At 40.5% G+C, this 22,483-nt stretch overlaps 1 protein-coding gene across 2 annotated transcripts in view; it reads right to left on the bottom strand.

Annotated features, from left to right (window-relative positions):
- Positions 1-21,520, bottom strand: part of PSEN1 (presenilin 1) — a 72,857-nt gene extending 51,337 nt beyond the window's left edge. The window contains exons 1-3 of one of the 2 annotated variants that reach the window (XM_039219944.1): positions 21,414-21,520; positions 10,966-11,047; positions 10,735-10,874 (exon numbers count right to left, since the gene is read on the bottom strand). In XM_039219944.1, the coding sequence (XP_039075875.1) occupies positions 10,735-10,821 (87 nt within the window). In that variant the 5' untranslated portion in view covers positions 10,822-10,874; positions 10,966-11,047; positions 21,414-21,520. The remainder of the gene's footprint in view (positions 1-10,734; positions 10,875-10,965; positions 11,048-21,413) is intronic. The other variant, XM_039219945.1, reaches the window with a different exon arrangement.
- Between the last annotated feature and the right edge of the window lie 963 nt (positions 21,521-22,483).

The following is a 22,483-nucleotide window of genomic DNA, read 5'->3' as shown; positions in this document are numbered from 1 at the left end:
TATATATATATATATATATATATATATATATATATATATATATATATTTTTTTTTTTTTTTTAAGTTTTACTATTGTAATTAAAAGGTTACATTTATGGGGTGCTTTGGTGCTCAGTCAGTTGAACATCCAACTTCGGCTCAGGTTATGATCTCACGGTTCCTGGGTTCGAGCCCCACATTGGGCTCTGTGCTGACAGCTCAGAGCCTGGAGCCTATTTCGGATTGTGTCTGTCTCTCTCTCTGCCCCTTCCTGGCTTGTGGGCTCCCCTGCACTCTCTCTCTCTCAAAAATAACTAAATAAACTTAAAAAAAAGCCCCAAGAAATCCTATTAACCATTACATTACTGACTAGATAAACCATAAGTAACATATGATTGAAATTATATCAAAATTCTCATGTTACATATAATGCTTCAACAAATATGCTTGTCTACATTTCTTAGCACTCCTGTGGTAATATCTGTATAGCATAAATTTCCAAAAGTGGAAATCCTAGGTCAAAATGTGTGTACATTTTTAGATTTAATTGCCAAATTTTCTCCAAAAGGCCTATGTATGTATTTGCAGACTCAACTGGCAACATGCTTCACAATAAACACAAACTGGGGTGCCTGGATGGCTTAGTCAGTTAAGGGTCCAACTTTGACTCAGGTCATGACCTTGCAGTTTGTGAGTTCAAGCCCTGCATCAGGCTCTGTGCAGACAGCTCAGAACCTGGAGCCTGCTTCAGATTCTGTGTCTCCCTGTCTCTCTGCCTTTCCCCCAATCACTTGTGCTCTCTCTCTCTCTCTCTCTCAAAAATAAACATTACAAAAAACTAACCAAGGGGCGCCTGGGTGGCTCAGTTGGTTAAGCGTCCAACTTCGGCTCAGGTTATGATCTCACAGTTCGTGGGTTCGAGCCCTGTGTTGGGCTCTGTGCTGGCAGCTAGCTCAGAGCCTGGAGCCTGTTTCAGATTCTGTATCTCCCTCTCTCTTTCTGACCCTCCCCTGTTCATGCTGTCTCTCTCTCTCTCAGAAATAAATAAAACATAAAAATATTTTTTTAAATTAACCAAATAAACATAAATTAAACTTCCATGATCAACACATGAGAATGCCTATCTCCCCATACTTTTTGTAGCAAGGAGTTTCTTCTACTTTCTTTATATTATCTCTACACCCAACAGGGGGCTTGAACTTATAACCCCAAGACCCAGACTCATATGCTCTACTGACTGAGCCAGCCAGGCACCCCACAATGGATTTCAATCCTTGCTCACTGATCGGTGAAAAATGAAAAGTTTTCATTTTTGTGTTTATTATTAGTAACGTTGATCAACTAGTCTTTTCCTTTTTTTATGAACATTAATATTACTTCTTATATTGGTATTGTTCAAATCCTTTGACCATGCTGCTACTGAGTTGTTCAGGTTTCTTTTGACTTCATAAGAATTCTTTGTACATTAAGATATAGCTGTCATTATGCATTATAAGCCTTTGCCCAGTTTATTTTGTTTTTTTTTCTTGTTTTTTGTTTCTGTTTATTTTGTTTTTGCCCAGTTTATTTTTTTATTTCATTCATGGCAGTTATCTATCACCACACTTAAGTTTGTAATTTTATAATGGTGGGGCACCTGGGTGGCTCAGTCAGTAAAGCGTCCAACTTTGGCTTAGGTCACGATCTCAGTTTGTGAGTTCAAGCCCTGCACTGGGCTCTGCACTAACAGCACAGAGCCTGCTTAGATCCTCTCTTCCTCTCTCAAAAATAAACATAAAAAAAAAGAAAATTAGGTTAGTTCTCCCAGTCTATGATTTGTTAGCAACTTAATAAAGTTCTTTGTATTTTGAATTAAAAAAAGTGCCAAAAATCTTCATTTTTAAAGACTAAACATGCTGTAATTTTATAAATTTAGCAACTGAAGGTAATGGATTTACAGTAAGTATTCTTCAGCAATTGCTTTATATAGAGAATCATTATTAATCGTTCAATGGATTACTACTTTAAGACTTCTATTTTATTTATCTTTATTTCATTTACAAATGACTGATATTTTCTATTGTAAATCAAAAAGGCTGTTGACAATTTATTTCTTTAAGGTCTACAAAATTTAGATTAGAATAAAATAATATGAATAAAAATTCCAAGTTCCGTTTATAAATCTAATCATTTTTCTCTAATGTCACTTTCCCTTCATTTCTTTACCCAAATGTATTGGTTCTCAAACCTAGACCAAAAGTACTGGCAAGATCTGGGAATGGATCAGAAATGCAAGACCCTATCTTGGACTTAAAGGTTCAGTAACTTTGGGCTTGGGGGCCAGATAATTTTTATTAACAGTCCTTCCAGGGGATTCCAATGCACAAGAAGGTTTGAAAATCACTGCTGTAATATGTATTTTAAAAAGGCTAATTAACAATATAAACAAATCTTGGACTTACTCTAAAAAATTCACTTTTCTATGTCTTAAAAAAGCAAGGTCTCAGCTAATCCACATAAAAGATGTAAACGACGCCAAATCAAAACACGAATTCTCACTATTCTGAAGTTTACATGTTCAATTTCCTCTAGTTCTAGTATATTCCTGTCACATCAGCTGAAATGGAGGCTGACTTCTGGCAAAAAATAATGACAAGTCAAGGAAAAAGAGCTCTACTCATCAAAATTTTGCACCAGAAAAATAAAACCTTACGAGCGATTTTAATAGGTGCAGTAAAAGTAAGATATCCAACCTATGCAATACATTTAGGGAACCAAGACCTTCAACTATTTCACAACTTGTAAGCTTTGGCCTCTGTCAGCAATAGTTGAGTCATCAGTAGCTTCTAGTTAGAGATGGTGAGTAAACTAATGGAAAAAAGTAAAAATTTTTTGGCACAAAAACAGACACATAGACCAACGGAATAGAATAGAGAGCTCAGAATTGGACCCAAAAATGTATGGCCAACTAATCTTTGACAAAGCGGGAAAGAGTATCCAATGGAAAAAGACAGCCTCTTTAACAGATGGTGCTGGGAGAACTGGACAACAACATGCAGAAGAGTGAAACTAGATCATTTTCTCACATGATACACAAAAATAAACTCAAAATGGATAAAGGACTTGAGTGTGAGACAGGAAACCATCAAAACCCTAGAGAAGAAACCAAGAAACAACCTCCTTGACCTTAACTGCAGCAATTTCTTACTTGACACATCCCCAAAGGCAAGGGAATCAAGAGCAAAAATGAACTATTGGGACCTAATCAAGAGAAAAAACTTCTCCACACAAAGGAAACAATTAATAAAACTAATAAGCAACCGATGAAATGGGAAAAATAGTTGCAAATATATCAGATAAAGGGCTAGTATCCAAAACCTATAAGAAACTCACCAAACTCCACACCCAAAAAACAAATAGTCCAGTGAAGAAATGGGCAGAAGAAATGAACAGACACTTCTCCAAAGAGGACAACCAGATGGCCAAGAGTCACATGAAACGATACTCAGTGTCCCTCATCATCAGGGAAATACAAATCAAAACCACACTGAGATACCACCTCATGCTAGTCAGAGTGGCTAAAATGAACAAATCAGGAGACTATAGATGCTGGCGAGGATATGGAGAAATGGGCACCCTCCTACACTGTTGGTGGGAATGTAAACTGGTGCAGCCCCTCTGAAAAACAGAGTGGAGGTTCCTCAAAAAACTAACAGAACTCCCCTATGACCCAGCAATAGCACTGCTAGGGATACAGGAGTGCTGATGCATAGGGCGCATGTACCCCAATGTTCATAGCAGCACTCTCAACAACAGCCAAAACATGGAAAGAACCTAAGTGTCCATCAACTGATGAATGGATCAAGATGTGGTTTATCTATACAATGGAATCCTACATGGCAATGAGAAAGAATGAAATCTGGCCATTTGTAGCAAAACGAATGGAACTTGAGGGTGTTATGCTGAGTGAAATAAGTCAGGCAGAGAAGGACTGATACCACATGTTTGCACATATAGGTGGATTAAGAGGAGCCTAACGGAGGACCATGGGGGAGGAGAAGGGGAAAAATAGTTGGGGAGAAGGAGGGAGGTAAACCATTAGAGACTCTTGAATGCTGAGAACAAACTGAGGGCTGATGGAAGTGGGGGAGAGGGGAAGGGGGGGTAATGGGCATGGAGGAGGAGGGCACTTGTGGGGATGAGCACTGGGTGTTATATGGAAACCAACTTGACAATAAACTATTTAAGAAATAAAAATAAAGAAAAAAGTAAAATTTTTGATAGAATCCCATCTCTAAAAGCAGGGCACACCTTCTTGAGGGAGAAAGAATAAAATGAATTCTCTGCTTAGCTCTTGTGACATACCAAACTTTTTTTTTTTAAGTTTATTTACTTATTTTGAGAGACAGAGAGAGAGAGAGAGAGAGAGAGAGAGAGAGAGGGAGAAGGGTGGAGAGAAAGGGAGAGATAATCCCAAGCAGGCTCCATCCTGGGATCACAACCTGAGCCAAATCAATAGTCAACTGACTGAGCCACCCAAGCGCCCCCAAACTTACTATTTTTTAAGGAAAAATTTCTAAAATGCATTGTAAATATTTCAGTCTTTTAAACTGAAGACTGACAAGTATACCTCAAGGGCATAATATAATATAAACTCCAATGACCAATGCAGGCGCTTCAATAAGACCCAATGCTATCTTGCTGTTCTGATTTCTTTTACATCAGCTGCTCTAACTCTCCCACCGCTCTTAGGCACTCATCACGGTGAACCTTGAAAAAAGAACCCCTTTCCATAGATATTCCCCAAATAGCATACTGTCCTTTTGCAACCTCTTCACATTCAAAAATTTCTTTTATAAATAATTTTCAAGGGGCGCCTGGGTGGCTCAGTCGGTTAAATGTCTGACTTCAGCTCAGGTCATGATCTCACGGTTCATGGGTTCAAGGCCCGTTCGGGCTCTGTGCTGACAGCTTAGGGCTGGAGGCTGCTTAGGATTCTGTGTCTCCCTCTCTCTCTGCCCCTCCCTTTCTCACTCTCTCCCTCAAAAATAAACTTTAAAAAAATTTTTTTTAAGACAACCAGTAAAAAATGGGCAAAGAATATAAATAGGCAATACACAGAAGAAATGCAAATGGCCAATAAGCATAAGGAAAAAGCTTCACCTTATAAGAAATTAGGGAAATACAATTAAAATAACCTGAGGGATCATTTCAAACCCATCCAACTGATACACACTAAGTCAGACAATACCAAAAACTGGCCAGGATATAAAAGAATGAAAACTGCTGTGTACTCTTGATATACAACCACTTTAGAAAACATACTGGCAAACCCTAATACAGTTTAAGATCCATATACCCAATCATAGTGATTATCGTTGAGAAGCTCATACGTGCAGAAGGATTAATGAATTAGAATACCATTGCAACACTGTTGGTTACTGTGAAAAACTGAAAACTAAGGATTTATAAACAAAAGCTAGATCATTTTTAAATATTCACAAAATAAAAAACGAATGAACTAGGGCTTTATGCATCTATATATATATAAATTCCAAAAACATGTCTTATGCATTTTAAAAACATGGGAATTTTCTTCTACAACTTTTACATACACACGTATATTTCATATACAGTTTTAAAAAATGCAAAGTGAAGGCATATTAAATATCACTTATGTTTATAAATATAGTAAGGATGATAAACACTAAATTAAGGATAGTTAACTACCACTCCAGGAAAAGGAGAAGGGGAATATGGGTTCTTCCATTTTATCTGTAATTTCTTTCTGTTATATAATTAGACATCTGTCCAAATTAATTGCAAAACTTTGTTTTGTTTGGTTAGGATTTCGTTTCATGTAGTATCAATATATAACAGAACAGAAAAACCTCTGAAAATACTCTTCAAAAATTAAGTACACAAAGCAAACATGACAAGGTATTAAGTTTTATAAAGTTGGGTGGTAGGTAAATGGGTGCTTATTATGTTATTTGTCATACTTCCTGTATATGCCTAAAATATTTCATATTAAAAATTACAGAAAAAAATATTTGGGTTAAGAAAAGATCACAATTTTCCACCTCGGACTAATCTAATCAAACTTAAACTCCCTTCACTGTGAATAAGATTACCCATAGCCAACAAAAGGAAAACCTCTTTTCTGGGCTAAGGCAGTACTTGAACACTAACAATATACCACTGCAATTATACTTGAAGTTATACAACAAAGTAATCTAAGTGAGTAAGACTGGGTTAATCAGATCCAAAATGATTTTAATTTCATTATACTTCTGATAAGGTAATCACCTTGATCCTATTTTCTCAGAACTGTCCCAGTTTCAAAACTGAAAGCCTTGTGTTCCAGGGACCTCTCAGTCTTGGGCACACCATGATGGTTGGCCACCTTAACTCCTGGTCATACCAAAACTTCTGAGAGAGAATTTATCTAAAAATAATATCTTAATAATACCGATGGGAAAAATGAGGTACTAAGAAATTAAGTGAATTAAGTCAACTTACACACAGCTGTTTCAAATTACACCTGGATCAAAGTTAGTTCTTTTCTTTAAAGGACCTATTTATATGTCACCCAGCCACAACGCCTAGTGGCCAATTTATCAGTGTTCCTGAATCCTCATATGTCCCCTGAACCCAAAGGATTACCCCATAATATGAGTTCAAGATTAGGGATCTCCTGACCTTAGAGGAAAATACACAGTAAAGGAACAGAAGTCTACTTCTTTACACTGATATCTGAATACATTCTGTAGGAAAGTTAGTTTCCTTCTAGTTTCAAAAATATGTGTAAATGAATGTTCATTTATTTTTGCAATATTTAATGTAAATGTAAAATAGCCTATTTGCATACTCTAGGGGATATATTCTTGTATATTAAGCACCTTAATAGAACACTTTAATAGCATTTTAATTAAGAGGAGAAGACTGAAGGAAAATCTCCTCCCTTATGGTGAATGTCTCCAAAATATAAGGGCCTAAAACTAAATAATGTTTGTGACAGTATCTAGCACAACGTCTAACTCACTGAAGACATTCAATATGTTAGTTTCCTTTCCTAACAGCATGGAAAGACTGAAACTTTCCACATCTTTCAATTTCCTTGTGATTCTTCTACACTAGCCAATGAGCAAATCAAGAAGAAATAAGCCTGATAAGGATTTTTTATGCCTGCAGAGGCTTGTCTTCATGTGGTTGTATTTAAATCCACTATCCAAGAGGGGAAATAAAAGAGCTGCTTTCAATTAATCCACAAAAACAGTCATCTACATTCAATTTAAATTTGGACTTAGCCCCTTTTTTCATGACCAACCAAAGCATGTACACAATGGCTTCTTTATAGCCCAAAAAACTTAACAATGCGATTCTTTTCCTTTTTGGTTTTTTTTTTTTTTTTTAAGTACACTGGTGCAAAATGAATACACAGTCTTCATAGTTTCCTTCCCCAGAATTTTTTTCATACAATATCTCCTTTCAGTATTATCACATTTTCCTGGGGTAAGAGATAGTTGTTAAGAACAGAAAGAACACTGGAGGAAGCCTGACACTAGAAAGCACAGTTTTATGTACCAGGTTTGTCCTTTAACTTTCTATGTGATCTTAGACAAGCATTTAAACTGTAAAATGGGAATACCTATCCCATGGTAACTGGAAAGTATGAGAATATACAGAAGATCCTTGTAAGCTGTAGAAGACATTTTTAAGATACACAAGGGGCACCTGGGTGGCTCAGTCAGTTAAGCGTCTGACTTCAGCTCAGGTCATGATCTCACGGTTGGTGGGTTTGAGCCCCATGTCGGGCTCTGTGCTGACAGCTCAGAGCCTGGAGCCTGTTGCAGATTGTGTCTCCCTCTCTCTCTGATCCTCCCCTGCTCACGCTGTCTCTCTCTCTCTCTCAGAAACAAATAAAACATTAAAAAATTTTAAAAAAAGATGATAAAAGATAAACTTATTTGATATCACATAATCAATGGCAGGGTTAAAATGAAATAAATCAGGCCTGATTTTCTAGGCAGTGGTGCCCCAAAAGATCTGGAAGGTACCACTGAGAACATTAGTAGTAAGACTTGCTAAAATTACAGGAGTATATGTAATTATCAATAAAAAACCCATGTTAACTGTCTCTTCTATAGCACCCTTTAATTTATCAGTCACTAAGGTGTAAAAAAAAAAAAAAAAGGGTAGACAAAAAAAAAATACCATGAAAGCCCCACAAAACCTGAGTGTGAGGGATATAAGTAATATTGCATTAACAATGGAGAGCTAACTCTGTGCTAAGCACCATTCCCACAGCTGAGGACACAGGATTACACAGTAAAGGGAGGCAGGTAAACACATTAACAAGTTAGTAGACAGTATGCTAGAAATGCTGGTAAGTGCTATGCACAAGCATGAAAGGGTCTACGGGGTAGGAGGGAAGGGGAACTGAGGGAGGCAAGGCCTCACTGATACAGTGACTCATGAGGTCATGGGCAAGTAAACCAACTGAAGGAAGCCATCTGAGAAGAATGGGAGAATAATCCAGGACCCAGAGACAGAAATGAGGAAGCAGTGAATGAGGGAGAGGTTAGTAGGAGATAAGATAGAGATGGGGGCAGAGGAGAGGAATCAGGTCAAGCCCTCAGACCAGATTTTTTCTGAGATGATATACCCTTGGAAGGTTTGGAACAGATACATGACATATACCTGGTGTTTGGGGGGTTTTTTGTTTTCAAAATTTGTTAGTTGTGGAATCTTTTGTTCAAATGGATCCACGGAAGATCAATATGTAAAAAGATAAAACAGGACCTGCTCTAGTTAAGGAAGGGGTACCCGTAAACTAAATCAGGAGTGTCCCCACTTCCCGTCTCCCTTCTCTAAAATAACAGTTTAAAAATGACTGTGGCATTGAAACTACCAAGGAACTTCATAATCTGGCCTCATCCTAACTTTTCAAAAATTTATTCTGGGTAAATAGCAATAAGGAGCAAATCTAGCTGCTGTTGCAAACATGTTGCCACAAAAATCAGTCCTTGTAACACCCATTATCCACCAAGAACTACTGTAAAAACTCCTCTCCTCTCTCGTCCCCCACACCCCCCTCGGACTGCATACGACCCCCTTACAGCTTGTGTTCCCTTTTAGGGCTTCCCCTGATAATTATTTTAACTTGATTTCACTTGATTAAAAATGTTCTGGCAGTACAGTGTGACCTGCCTCTGATGGCATTATCTCTGGGTACAGCCTCCCTGTCTGTATTTTAGGAAAATTCCGCCTCCGCTAGTGTTATTTCTTCTATCAGTGATGACATCCCAGTTTGCTCTACTCCAATCCTACCCATTCATCAGAGTACTTTGTGAAGCCTTCCTCCTCACATTTCGACCTTTAATTGGAATCCTAAATCTTAGTGTGAAGGGAACTTCCAGGCCATCTAGTTAGTGCTCTAGCTCACTGCTCATTCCACAGGCTAACTCTCTGCAGATTTGGTTGGTAGTTTTCCAGCCTCCGTGACTGCTTTTAGTGACAAGCACACACTAAGCCACAAGGCAGTCCACACCCTTTCAGATGTACAACAAATTGGGACAATTCTTTTTTATTGACCCAGAGCCTATTTCCTTCCACCACTGGTCCTGCTCTCTGGCTCTAAGAGAGGAAAGCCTGATCCCACCCCACCCAACCTGACCCTTCACAGCCTGCAGAGCTTATAATTGGCCTTCTATGTTCCCCCATTCTGGCTCTACCTCTAAAAATCCTACCAATTTCTCAGCTATCTCACAGTCCATCTGCAGGATCTACATTCAATCTGTAATGATTAGCTAATAGAGTTGCAGGCAGATTAGACATCTGTGTCTCATAACACTAGTTACACCCCTTTCTTGATTCTCTCCTTTGAACTTTTTAAAAATGTTTACATGAGGGGCGCCTGGGTGGCTTAGTTGGTTAAGCATCCGATTTTAGCTTAGGTCATGATCTCACGGTTCGTGGGTTCGAGCCCTGCGTCGGGCTCTGTGCTGACTGCCAGCTCAGAGCCTGGAGCCTGTTTCAGTCTGTGACCCCCTCTCTCTCTGACCCTCCCCTGCTCACGCTGTCTCTCTCTTTCTCTCTCCTAGAAATAAATAAAACATTAAAAAAATAAATAAATAATAAAAAAATTAAAAAAAAATGTTTACATGAGCAGGGAGGGACAGAGAGATAGACAGAGGGATGCACAGAATCCGAAGTAAGCTCCAGGCTCCAAGCTGTCAACGCAGAGCCCAAATCAGGGCTCAAACACACGAACTGTGAGATCATGACCCGAGCCAAAGTAGGATGCCTAACCGACTGAGCCACCCAGGTGCTCCTCCTTTGAACTCTCAGGATTTCTACACTTAGCCTTGCATTCATCACTGTGCATTTTCTCAGTAAGCATTTACTGGGCACTGTCAGAAACCATGCTGGGTACTGAAAAAATAAAAGTAAATAAAATGTACTCAGCCCATGGAAGAATAAGAGTAAGTTAAGGTAAAACAACAAAGAGCTGGGGAAGTTGGAGAAGGCTTTAATGGAGGAGGTGATATCTGAGGCAGGGAGAAACTGTATTAACACTCATATCTCACACAGCCTTGTGTGCTCAGCACTGAATGGTACAATGCTTTGCCCTCAGTTGAAGTTCAGCAAACAGGTAAATTTGGTAAAGTAGAGAAAGCTTGCTCAGCCCCCTCAGCCTCTCTTGGAAATGAGGGAAGGTGGTCACTGAATCCACAGTCTGACAAGGGCAGTTTCAGAGGCTGACACTGTACCTGGCTACGTACAGTATTGCTCAGGTGGCTGTCCTCGGACATCTGTGCATTCTGGAAGTAGGACAAGGGTGCAGGTAACTCTGTCATTGGAGCAAGCGTACAGAAATACTTTTTCACAGAAACCAAAACCTCTTGGGGTTCTGAAAAGGGAAAAAGAAAACAATCCTTTGTGCATTACAATTATACTTTTATTTTTAAACACTTTCATAAATTATATTCAGCAAAACAAACCTTTCTTTCATGTGTTCTCCTCCAGGCCAAGCTTTCTAAGGACCTCGCAGGCTGCTGTCACTTGCAGGCTCTCGGATTAGGTCTGAAATAGGATTTTACCAGGTCACCCAGAGTTGGTCAAAACCTTGTAAATCTATTCACATGAATCGAATACTTATAATACCAATCTGTAAACCAGAAATGTATTAATCTGCCATCAAATTCAAGTGACAAACTTCTGTCAGTCTGGTAATGAGTCGATCTACTTGAGAAACCAAATATTTTCAATCACAAATACATCTAATGATTTCAGATTTAGAGCAAAGGGAGCTAAATGATAAAGAATGCTCTCATCAACATTCCTTTTCCTGTGATGACTAATACAACCAAACCTTTCTATCTCCGTAAAACTGTCCAGTGCTTTTGATTTTGCAAAATTCTCTCTGTCGTCTCATTTAACCATTACCACAATGCCCCAAGCCAGGGTAAGCGGGTAACATACCCATTTTTCAAAAGCAGAAAAGGACCTAAGTTCAGTGACTTGCTTAAAACCACACAACTGGGCAGACCAGGAAAAAAAAAATCACAGACTCCTAACTTCCAGCCTTAGATCTCTCCTTTGCATCCTGGCCCAGCCTTATTTACTCATGCCATTCAATCTCCCAGTTTACCCTCGGGGGCGGTGGGGGGGAGGACATTCCCATTTGCCGGTCTGCCTTAATTTCCATCAGCCAATTTTTTATTTCAACTTCCCTTTTCATAGAAAGTCTTTAGAAATACAGAAGGAAAAAAAATCTGTATATCTAAGCAGGATTCTCATTCATACATAGTGACTAAGACATTACCACGTACACATTCACATGAAAGTATTTTGTCAATGTCCGGTTTCATTTTCACTTTCAACTTGAGGATCCTCTACCCTCTGAATACTCTACTTTTTACATTCTAGTGATTTTTCATCAAAAACACACAAGGCAGATTAAAACACACATATACACATACAGAAAGGAACTTTTTCCTCTAGTACTGAGTTCAAATTAACCCTTAATTACCTATAGCTAAATCATTTAAATCATGACAAAATTTTAATCAAGGTATGCTTTCCTCCCTTCTACCCTACATACTCTTATATACCATGTCAACCTTTGTCCTCCCTTCCAGCTTCAGCCATAGTTAGCTGACATGAGATCAGGGGGTTGCAAATTAATATTAACTAAATAAGACATAACTAACGTAAATTTGTTTTAAAAATAAATTTAATTAAAAATACAAACAGAGACAACAGTCACCTTTATGGGAGGTATTTACTCGAAGTGGGTATTTGGGAGGTTTTTGTGAGTACTGGTAATGTTTTGTTTCTTGATCTGGGTGCTAGTTACACAGGGATTTCAGTCTGTGAAAACGCACTGAGCTCTATAACTATGATGTACACACATTTCTATATACTTCCATTTAAAAATTCAGAGATTTTTGTGAAGTAAACCTACACTTATGGTTATTCATACCACTGGTCCTGTCTTTTAAAATGAATAAAATTAAGACTTGACAACATGTATGTGAACTTACCCAAAAGAGGGGGGAATGTCAAAAGAACAGATATATTTTTTCAAAGTTCAATAAACATTTAAAGTAAATATTCTGACCTATGCTTCTAAGATTTTTTAAAGTTGACTATCTCACTGAAATTTTAACATTAATGTAACATTAATGGTCAGCAAACAGAACACATATTATTCCCTTCTTCCCACAAAAATATTCAGTACAGTACATATCACCTCAGCTAACCCAGAAACGCCAGAGAATGGCAAACAGAAAGAGCTACCAGTTGGTTACTTCCACTCGTTGACCTAGCCCACTATCCCAGATCATTTGAAGTGCAGCTCTATTAGAGAAAAGCCCTAAGAAATCTGTCATTAATATTCTCGTATGACCCCTCAGAAACATAATAGCAAATAAATAAGATAGTGTTAGCCAAATGAAGCAAGCAAAAGACAAGAAGGAGTCATGGAGGCAAAAAGAAATAAAAAGTAAATAAAGTATATTATCAGATAAAACAGGAAAAGAAAAGTGATGGTCTATTTACTAAACAGTAGTTTACTGGCAGTCTTTTTTTTTTTCATGTTTAATTTTTTATTTTGAGAGAATGCCGCGAGCAAGCAGGAGAGGGGCAGACAGCAAGCTCCCACTGTCAGCACGGAGCCCAAGTGGGGCTCAGACTCACTAACTGGGAGATCATGACCTGAGCCGAAATCAAGAGTTGGATGCTTAACCGAGTGAGCCACCCAGGCACCCCTATTGACTATTTATATCAAAACTCAGGGACAGACACTGAGAGGATTTACTTAATTGCATTCACTTTACCCACTTTACATAAGAAAACTATGTGGCACATAGAAGTCCACTAACTTGCACAAGGTCACATCCAGTAAGCAAAGGAGCAAAGCAAAGGCTCACATACTACATGCCTCTGTGTAAAACTCCATCCCTGCCCTTTTGGAGTTTATAATAAGCATTAAGTTATATTGACCTAAAACAAAAAAAGTTATAGTGAGCTGACTTTGATTACTACTAGAACTGCTGCTTAGAAGAAAAAGAGATCTTTAAAAAAAAGTGGTAAAGGAGAGCTTAAACTTCAATGACTGATCTAATTCTAAATTAAAAACTGAAGTGTCAAAAGCATTCCCAATATATACTCCTAATATTTATACGTGTGTGTGTATATATATGTGTATATATATATATATAGGTATATATATATACACATATATATATAAAGCTATAATGAGAATCTGGTCATTTTAATTTAAGTAGTTTGCATTAGTAGCCTTAGGCTCATAGGATCTGTTCAGCTATTACAAGAAACCACACAAACTGATCATCACACTGGAGATTTCTCAGACAAGTCTTGTAAAAAGCATCAATAATGTGGCAGTCACTTTAGCATATCCCAATATTATTTTCAAAGGGACAGCTTGTATTTACCTGAGGAAAACTAAGGATCAGGAAAGGTCAAAGAATTTGCCAGTGTATGATCTGGGGGCAGGTAGCACCGGTTCCAGAACCCAGGTATTCTGATGCCCAGCCCAGGTCTTTTCCAGTTCACTTAGAGAAAGCGCATACTTCCACTGATGCTTTGAAGATCACAAAGCTACAGGGTGACTCTTCTTGGAAGAGCTGCTCTTTACATGGAGTTCAGTAGGAAGCACAGGCAAGTACCAGGCTGGCCTGGAGAACAAACAAACATTGTTGGTACAAAGAAAGGCACAGGCAAAGCCTGATTTGATCCTGGTCCAGTGACAGCTGAAAACAATTGATGACAGCATGAGGAAGGCCAATGACCCAACTGTCCAAATGTCCAGGCAGCGTGGCAAAGGACACTACTTGATTTTATAACATGCTTAGCATTCTTGCCCGGAGAACCAAAAAAAAAGATAGCTGTTGGGAAGTGAGGATCTTGGATCTCGTGACATGAACCGCAAAGGGACAGAAGCAGATTTTGGTGTTTTCTCTCTCTGGCCACCTGCTAAAGATTTTCTGAGACTGACACAGCATAACACTTAAATTCACTGCTACCCGTTTCCTTTTTCTCAAGACACCTGCTCAATCAGATAAAAGGAAAAAGAAATCCTTCTCTAATAGGCAATTTCCATTATACACAGAAAAACTAAAAAACCCCAGAAGAATACAAATAGTCTCAAAGCTTAGATATGCTGAACATAAGTCCATCTAATCAGAAAACCTATCCATCAGTACTTCAAAGAGTATTATAAGAACAAAGGTTTAGAATCTCAAAAATAAGTTTATTAAAAGTCCCATTTCAGGAAGCACCAACAGAAATTCATTTCTGCCTCTCACTCCATCGCAAGGTAACAATTAAACCTCAAGCTCTTATAACAGCAACTTACTTAGTTACTGATAACATTTTCGTCCTTCACTGTCAGAGATAAATGTAAACAAAATTTGTGAGGGTTCTTTTTTTTTTTAAGTTCACTTATTTATTTTGAGAGAGTGTGCACCCTGCACACAAGCTGGGGGAGGGGCAAAGGGTGGGGGGAGAGAATTCCAAGCAACCTCCCATAGCCTGACTCCAGACTCGAACTCACAAACCATGAGATCATGACCTGAGCCAAAATCAAGAGCTAGACATTGAACGGAGGAGCCACCCAGGCGCCCCAACAAAATGTGTATTCCACATAAACATCTCCGTGAGACTTAACACGATCTTCTCCAGCACAAAGAGTTGGTGGTTTAATGACTCTAGCCAACTGACTAGTTTCTTCTTCACTTAGAAAACCACCAAAAGTAGGGGTGCCTGGATGGCTCAGTGGGTTTAGCATCCGACTTCACCTCAAGTCATGATCTCACAGTTCATGAGTTCCTGCCCTGCATCTGGCTCTGTGCTGACAGTACAGAGCCTGCTTCCGGATTCTGCCTCCCTCCCTCTCTTTGACCCTCCCCCACTTGCTTGTGTGCTCTCTCTCAAAAATAAGCAAACATTTAAAAAAAAAAAAAAAAAACACCACCAAAAAAAAAACAAAAGATGGGGCGCCTGGGTGGCTTAGTCGGTTAAGTGTCCAACTTTCGCTTAGGTCATGATCTTGAGGTTCATGGGTTCAACCCCCATGTCGGGCTCTGTGCTGACTGCCAGCTCAGAGCCTGGAGCCTGTTTCAGAGTCTGTGACTCCCTCTCTCTCTGACCCTCCCCTGCTCACGCTGTCTCTCTCTCTCTCTCTCTCTCCTAGAAATAAATAAAAAAAAAGAAAAACAAAAGAAAACCACCAAACCTATTTTTAAAGTACCTTTATTGTGATGCTAACAAGCTTTCAAGTGCCAAATGAGACTGTGATTTATTTTCCACAAAAGTTATTTATCAGCTTTGGTGTGACTTTGACAGCTTCTTCTTGAACAGGCAGCCCAAGGTGTGATTGATTATATGGATGGGCTGGAGAAGCCTCTATTTGAGCTTTCAAAACCTCACATCCAACAATAAATGTAACCAATCTCTAAACTGCATTCATAATTAAAGTTAATAAAAATAACTTGAAATTAACTTAATACTTCAGGAATATATACTGAAAAGACTCTGAATTTTAAGAGACTAGGAGCAAATAATGTCCTCTGCCTTACAAGAGGCTCTGTGAAGGTGGCAGACTCTAAAAAGAGCAAGGATAGTGATATATCTATTTGGTGATTTTTTTTTCCTCCTCCGTCCCACTCTATTTCTGTGAGCCATCTGTGGTAGATTCGATTATTATTCAGCAAATATTCACTCCCTACCCCAGCATCTCCCAGGGAGAAACAGACTTCTCCATGCCAGGGATACTGGGCTTGGCTCTGCCATTTGCTTTGGAGTCAAGGTGGGTGCAGCCTACCAGCCACCCCATCCATGCCTTTGTGCACAATCACCTGACCTGCTTTGGTCAAAGGGGCCTCAGCAGATGTGGCACAAGCAGGCTGCTGAATTGTGCTTGTGAAGCTGGTCTTCTTTTTCTTCTGCTGTTGCCTTGAGAAGGGCTTACCATGCGCAGCCACTGCCCCTTCAGCCTGGGCCCCATTATAAGACAATCTAAGCAGAACCACCCTAGCTGATCCACAGTCCAGCAACTTGACACAAAGCCCTGAGTCAAATGCTCTACGGCACTGAGTTTTGGGGAGGTCTGTTATGTAGAGTTACTATAATTGTTTTGTTTTTTTTTTATGTTTTATTTATTTCTAGGAGAGAGAGAGACAGCATGAGCAGGGGAGGGTCAGAGAGAGGGAGTGACAGACTCTGAAACAGACTCCAGGCTCTGAGCTGGCAGTCAGCACAGAGCCCGACGTGGGGCTCGAATCCACGAATCGCGAGATCATGACCTGAGCGAAAGTCGGACGCTCAACCGACTAAGCTACCCGGGAGCCCCTATAACTGTTTTTAAATAATAATGGTTACATGTGCTCAGAAGATTCAATGAAAATGAAAAAAAAAAACAAAACAAAGAAAAACAAACCACTTAAAATCCAGAATCCCTTATCTGAAACCCTTAGGACTAAATGTGTTTAGAATTCATATTTTTCTCAGATTTTATAAAGGTAGGGGTGCCTGGGTGGCTCAGTAGGTTAAGCATCTGACTTTGGCTCAGGTCATGATCTCGCGGTTCGTAGATTCGAGCCCTGCATCAGGCTCTGTGCTGACAGCTAGCTCAAATCCTGGAGCCTGTTTCAGATTCTGTCCCTCTCTCTCTCTGACCCTTCCCTGCTCATGCTGTCTCTCTCTCTCAGAAATAAATAAAGCACGTGAGGATGAGCACTGGGTGTTATATGGAAACCAACTTGACAATAATAAAACAACACTAAAAAAATTTTTTTAAAGATTTAATAAATAAATAAGATTTTATAAAGGCAGTACAATGCAAATACTGTATGTTTTTAATGCTCCCTCAAGGTCTTAGAACCACAAAATAAACACATTAATAAATATATAGTGAGAGACGCCTGGGTGGCTCAGTTGGTTAAGTGTCAGACTTCAGCTCACATCACAATCTCATGGCTTGTGAGTTTGAGCCTCGTGTCAGGCTCTGTGCTGACAGCTCAGAGCCTGGAGCCTGCTTCAGATTCTGTGTCTCCCTCTCTCTCTCTCTGCCCCTCCCCTGCTCATGCTCTGTCTCTCAAAAAACTTAATAAATGTTATATATACATACACAGTGAAACATATAAGTAGTCTTAAATTACATTAATATGTTCAGGTTAGATTTTTCTATCATATGAATTACACAAAGCCTTTTAGATTTTTCGGGGGCTTTTGGATTTTCCTAATCGTGGATATAGGACTATGGTCTTACATTATCAATATTTGTAATAATTTTAAAGAATCTTTCCCCAAGAAACCTTTACTTTGAATAACTCTACACGGAAGGTATGATTACCCCCAGTTTGTCTCAAATTCGCTATGGAAATGGGTTGAATACAAGTAATATTTAAAGAAAACATGACTACTCACATCTAATTAATTTGTAAATCAGTGGTTATACTCAGCAATCCTTGCATTCTTTCATTTGCTTTAGGTCAATTTAAGGAACTGTATGGGGCACTGTGAAACCAAACATTAATACCCTTTAACCAACGCACACTTTTAGGGTTTCTTCTACAAAATCAGACATTGGGATAGGTGTTGGGGATGCTATTAAATCAGATAATGCTTCTGTTTACTTAAGGAGCTAACTCTCTAGAGGGCAGTCGAACAAGTATATTTTTATATTAATTACATGTTGAAATAAAAATTTTTGGATGTACTGGGTTACATGAAATATATTATTCAAACTAATTTTATCTATTTCCTTCTACCTTTATATAAATTGTTTATTAAAAAGTTGTAAGGAAGGGGCGACTGGGTGGCTCAGTTGGTTAAGCGTCCAACTCTTGATTTCAGTTCATTTCATGATCTCTATTAGATCAAGACCCTTGTGATTTTCTCTCTCCTTCTCTCTGCCCCTCCTCTCAATAAACAAAAAAACTTAAATTTTTTTTTTTTTACTATTTATTTAATTTTGAGAGAGACAGACAGAAACAGAGCAGGAGTGAGGGAGGGGCAGAGAGAGGGAGACTGAGAATGCAAAGCAGGCTCCAGGCTCTGAGCTGTCAGCACAGAGCCCGACGCGGGGCTCCAACCCATGAACTTGTGAGATCATGACCTGAGCCAAAGTCAGCCACTTAACTAACTGAGCCACCCAGGAGCCCCCAAATAAACTTAAAAAAAAAAAAAAAAAAAAAGGTTTAAATTAACATTTGTACCTCACACTGTTTCTATCAGAGAGTGTTGCTCTAAATCTTCAGCTCTTTCTGCTACACCAGGCCAGACACTAAAAATCTCTAACAGCTTTTTCCTTCCCGAAGCTTCCCTCCCTTCTTCAACGTTTTTGACACTGTACTCTGGAGGTTCTCCTCCCACCGCCCATTCTCCTCAGCTGGTTCCTCGCCCTTCTTCCACTCCTTCATTCTAAGTGTTCCGCGGGGTCTGCCTGGGCCTCCTTGCCCCCTTCCTTTCATTAGGCATTGCTCTCCAACATCAACTAGAAAGTCTATTTAAGTGACTTTCCTATTTACAGCTCCAGGTCTGTCCATGGGACATCTTCACCTGCTGGCACTTCAAAAGTGATACTTCCAAACCACTTCCTCATGTTCCTTTCTAAACTAGTTCTTTGCTCCTAACTTCCTTATTTCTGCAATCATTTCCTCCTTTCTCCAATCTTAAAGCCTCCTAGTCGACTTTATACTTTACCCCTTGCTTCTCTGTTGGATGCCATGTCCTGTTCATGTTTTTCCTCCTTTCTAAGCCCCTGTCATCACCAAAGACCAAACTCCCACCATATATCACCTGAATTATGCAAAAGTCACCTTATCTATTCTCTTATCTATTCTAGCCCCCACTATTTTTTTTTTAATGTTTTTTATTTATTTCTAGGGGAGAGAGAGAGAGAGAGACAGCGTGAGCAGGGAAGGGTCAGAGAGAGAGGGAGTCACAGACTGAAACAGGCTCCAGGCTCTGAGCTGGCAGTCAGCAGAGAGCCCGACGCGGGGCTCGAACCCACAAATCGCGAGATCATGACCTAAGCGAAAGTCGGAAGCTTAACCGACTAAGCCACCCAGGCGCCCCAGCTAGCCCCCACTATTGATGTGCCTAAAGTTCTGACCACAACAGTGTCACTCTTAAAACACCTTCCAAACCTGCCTAACATCACATGAAGGAGAGGCAGGACTAAAAGGTCTTTGAAAGGTTTTTCAGAATATGCCATAAAGAAGTAAGTCTCTCCCTATAATCTTCAATAATATTAAGGGGAAAGCAGGAGCAGAGGAAGCTTGGAACTGAGAGAGGAAGAGGATCTCATAAGCTTTGGTAAGAGACATATGTTGTACTTTCCTGCTAGGGTGGTTCTCAGAGAACAACTTCAATCCTCCAGTCCCCCTAAATGAAAATCCATGCAGCAGTCTAGGACAGTTACAGCCATTAACTTAAAATTCAGCAATAAATCACACCCATTCAAAGAAAATATATACCCAGGACGAGAAGAATGAAAAACCAGATGATAGATGCCACATCTATTATCTATAGGGAGGGGGGAGAGGGAGAATTCATGCACTCAATAAATATGACCCTTGTCTCCTTGTTAAGGGTTTATTATTAAATGGGGGACCCTTAAGTTGGTTGAACTCTGCAAATGAGTTACGGAGAAATGAAACAGGCTTTTGCAGGTGACTGAACTTAGCCAAATGCAACAAGCTCCAATCTACTTTTCTGTTTTATTCTCCTTCATAAGCTATTTTTTTTTTTTTTTTATTTCTAGGAGAGAGAGAGACAGCGTGAGCAGGGGAGGGTCAGAGAGAGAGGGAGTCACAGACTGAAACAGGCTCCAGGCTCTGAGCTGGCAGTCAGCACAGAGCCCGACGCGGGGCCCGAACCCACGAACCGCGAGATCATGACCTAAGCGAAAGTCGGATGCTTAAACGACTAAGCCACCCAGGCGCCCCTATTCTCCTTCATAAGCTATTTTAATGGTCAGAGTGGGTCACTGGACGCTTACCATCCAGAGGGCCCCTGTTTGTAATACACCCTCTGATTATAATACCCTTCCCACTTTAACTCCAGGGGTGAAAACCTTTCCTGTTCTACTGCAAACGAGAACTCAAATAACAAGATTCCCTAACCTGATGTGATCTGTACTTGCATGAAACTTCAGAGAATGTTACAGCTTTACAGGGTGCTCTATCATACAGTAATTATACATGCCATAGTTATTTGCATCCTATTCTTCTCTCCCAGCGTAAACCCTGAATACTGTAATAGTCTTGTCCAAAGCAAGTAGTGCTTTTTAAATTATTATTAAATTACTCTCTTACAATAAAAACATATTTATTTGAAAAGAATCTAAACGGGAACATAACGCAAATATCTAAGACACATGTAAAGCATTGAATATCATGCTTCGCGACCGTCCCGACCAAGGTAAAAGCATCGGACCCTGTTTTCCGCCTCGAGCGTCAGACACAAGGAACTTAGCCCTGAGTGCCACTCGTTTCCCCAGACAAGGACACACTCAGGGCATGGGGCGCGGAGTTTCACTAGTTGCTCAACCAGTCAGAGGGCAAGGCGCTTCCTCTTTCTCTTGCTCCACTCCAGTCAAGACGGTTAATCCCGACCCAGGGCACCTGAGCCTTGAAACATCTTCGGGAAACAGCACTTCCGGAACAAAGCTCCGGAGGGGAATCGCTCTTCAACCTGACCGCGCGCTCCACCCGGAGCAGGAGAAACGGGCCGCCCCTCCGCGTTCCCACTCGCGGTTCCTCGGTCCCCGCTCGGCCGCGCCCCGTTCTTCATCCTCTAGGACACCCGCTCCACGGCCCAGGCAGCTACAAAGGGCCGGGCCCTGCCCGCGACCGCCCGTGTCCGCACCGGGTGAGGGGTACCTTCCCTTCTCCCCGACCTCCCCATCACGCACCTACTCTTCCCTCGCCGCCGCCACCGGCCGCTCACAGGGGAAGCTCCTTCCCGAGCAGCCGCTGTTTTGTTTCCGCTGTGAAATCGCTGCCTCTGGAGCTGCTCGGCCTAGGCCCCGCCCCAAAGGCTTCACTGGTGTCGTCACTTCCGGCTCTGACACCGTTGGCGGTCATCCGGAAAAGGGGCGGGACCTGTAAAGGCAGCGCCCACCGGCGCAGGGGGCAGGGCCTAGAAAGAGGGTGGGGCTTCCGGCAGCGCGGACGCAGATTGCCGGGTAAACCCTGCGCTCCCGCCGGCCCAGAGACCTAGAGGGACCCACCCAGGGGGTAGCTTGAGTCTCAAGTTGTCAGGGATTTGAGGCTGCTCTTGAGCTGAGGACCAATGTTTCTACCTCAGCTGGGCCCAGCATGTGCTTCTCCCAGCCTACAAATGATGGCAACTTAAATCTAACATTTCTTTTATTTATCTATACTACTATTTGTAGTGTTTCTCAATGCGAAGCAGCTCCACCACAGTCCAGAGGATACTTATTAAGATTATAAATATCTGTGCCCTCCACACCCTACCTAATGAATTAAAACTTCTGGTGAGGGGTGAGGTAGAATCTGAAAAACTGCATTTAAAAAAAAAACATAGCCCGGGAGTGCCTGGCTGGCTTAGTTGGTTAAGGGCGTCCGACTTCAGCTCAGGTCATGATTTTGTCGTGACTGGTGAGTTGAAGCCCCGCCTCGGGCTCTGCTGACAGCTCAAAGCCTGTGGAGCCTGTTTAGGATCCTGTCTCCCTCTCTCTGCCCCTACCCCGCTCACACTCTGCCTGTCTTTCTCTCAAAAGTAAATAAACATTTAAAAATATTTTTTTAAGCAGCCCGGGATTCTTAGGCTCCAAGGTTAAGATCCAGTCTTAGATAGTAGGCTTCAGAGAGCATAAAATGTGTCTTAATTTTGAAATTCCCACACCAGAGTAACTGATACACAGTGGATTGCTCAATGGTGACTTAATATCCGTATCTGCCAGCTTTTCGTCCAAATTGCAATCAAGACAGTACCAATAACTAACTCCCTGATGAATAC

The sequence above is a fragment of the Hyaena hyaena genome, unplaced genomic scaffold, assembly GCF_003009895.1.
Source record: "Hyaena hyaena isolate Hyena2069 unplaced genomic scaffold, ASM300989v1 scaffold_851, whole genome shotgun sequence".
NCBI lineage: Eukaryota > Metazoa > Chordata > Mammalia > Carnivora > Hyaenidae > Hyaena > Hyaena hyaena.
Note: the sequence above shows the minus strand (reverse complement) of the source record. Positions and strands in the feature narration are given on the sequence as shown.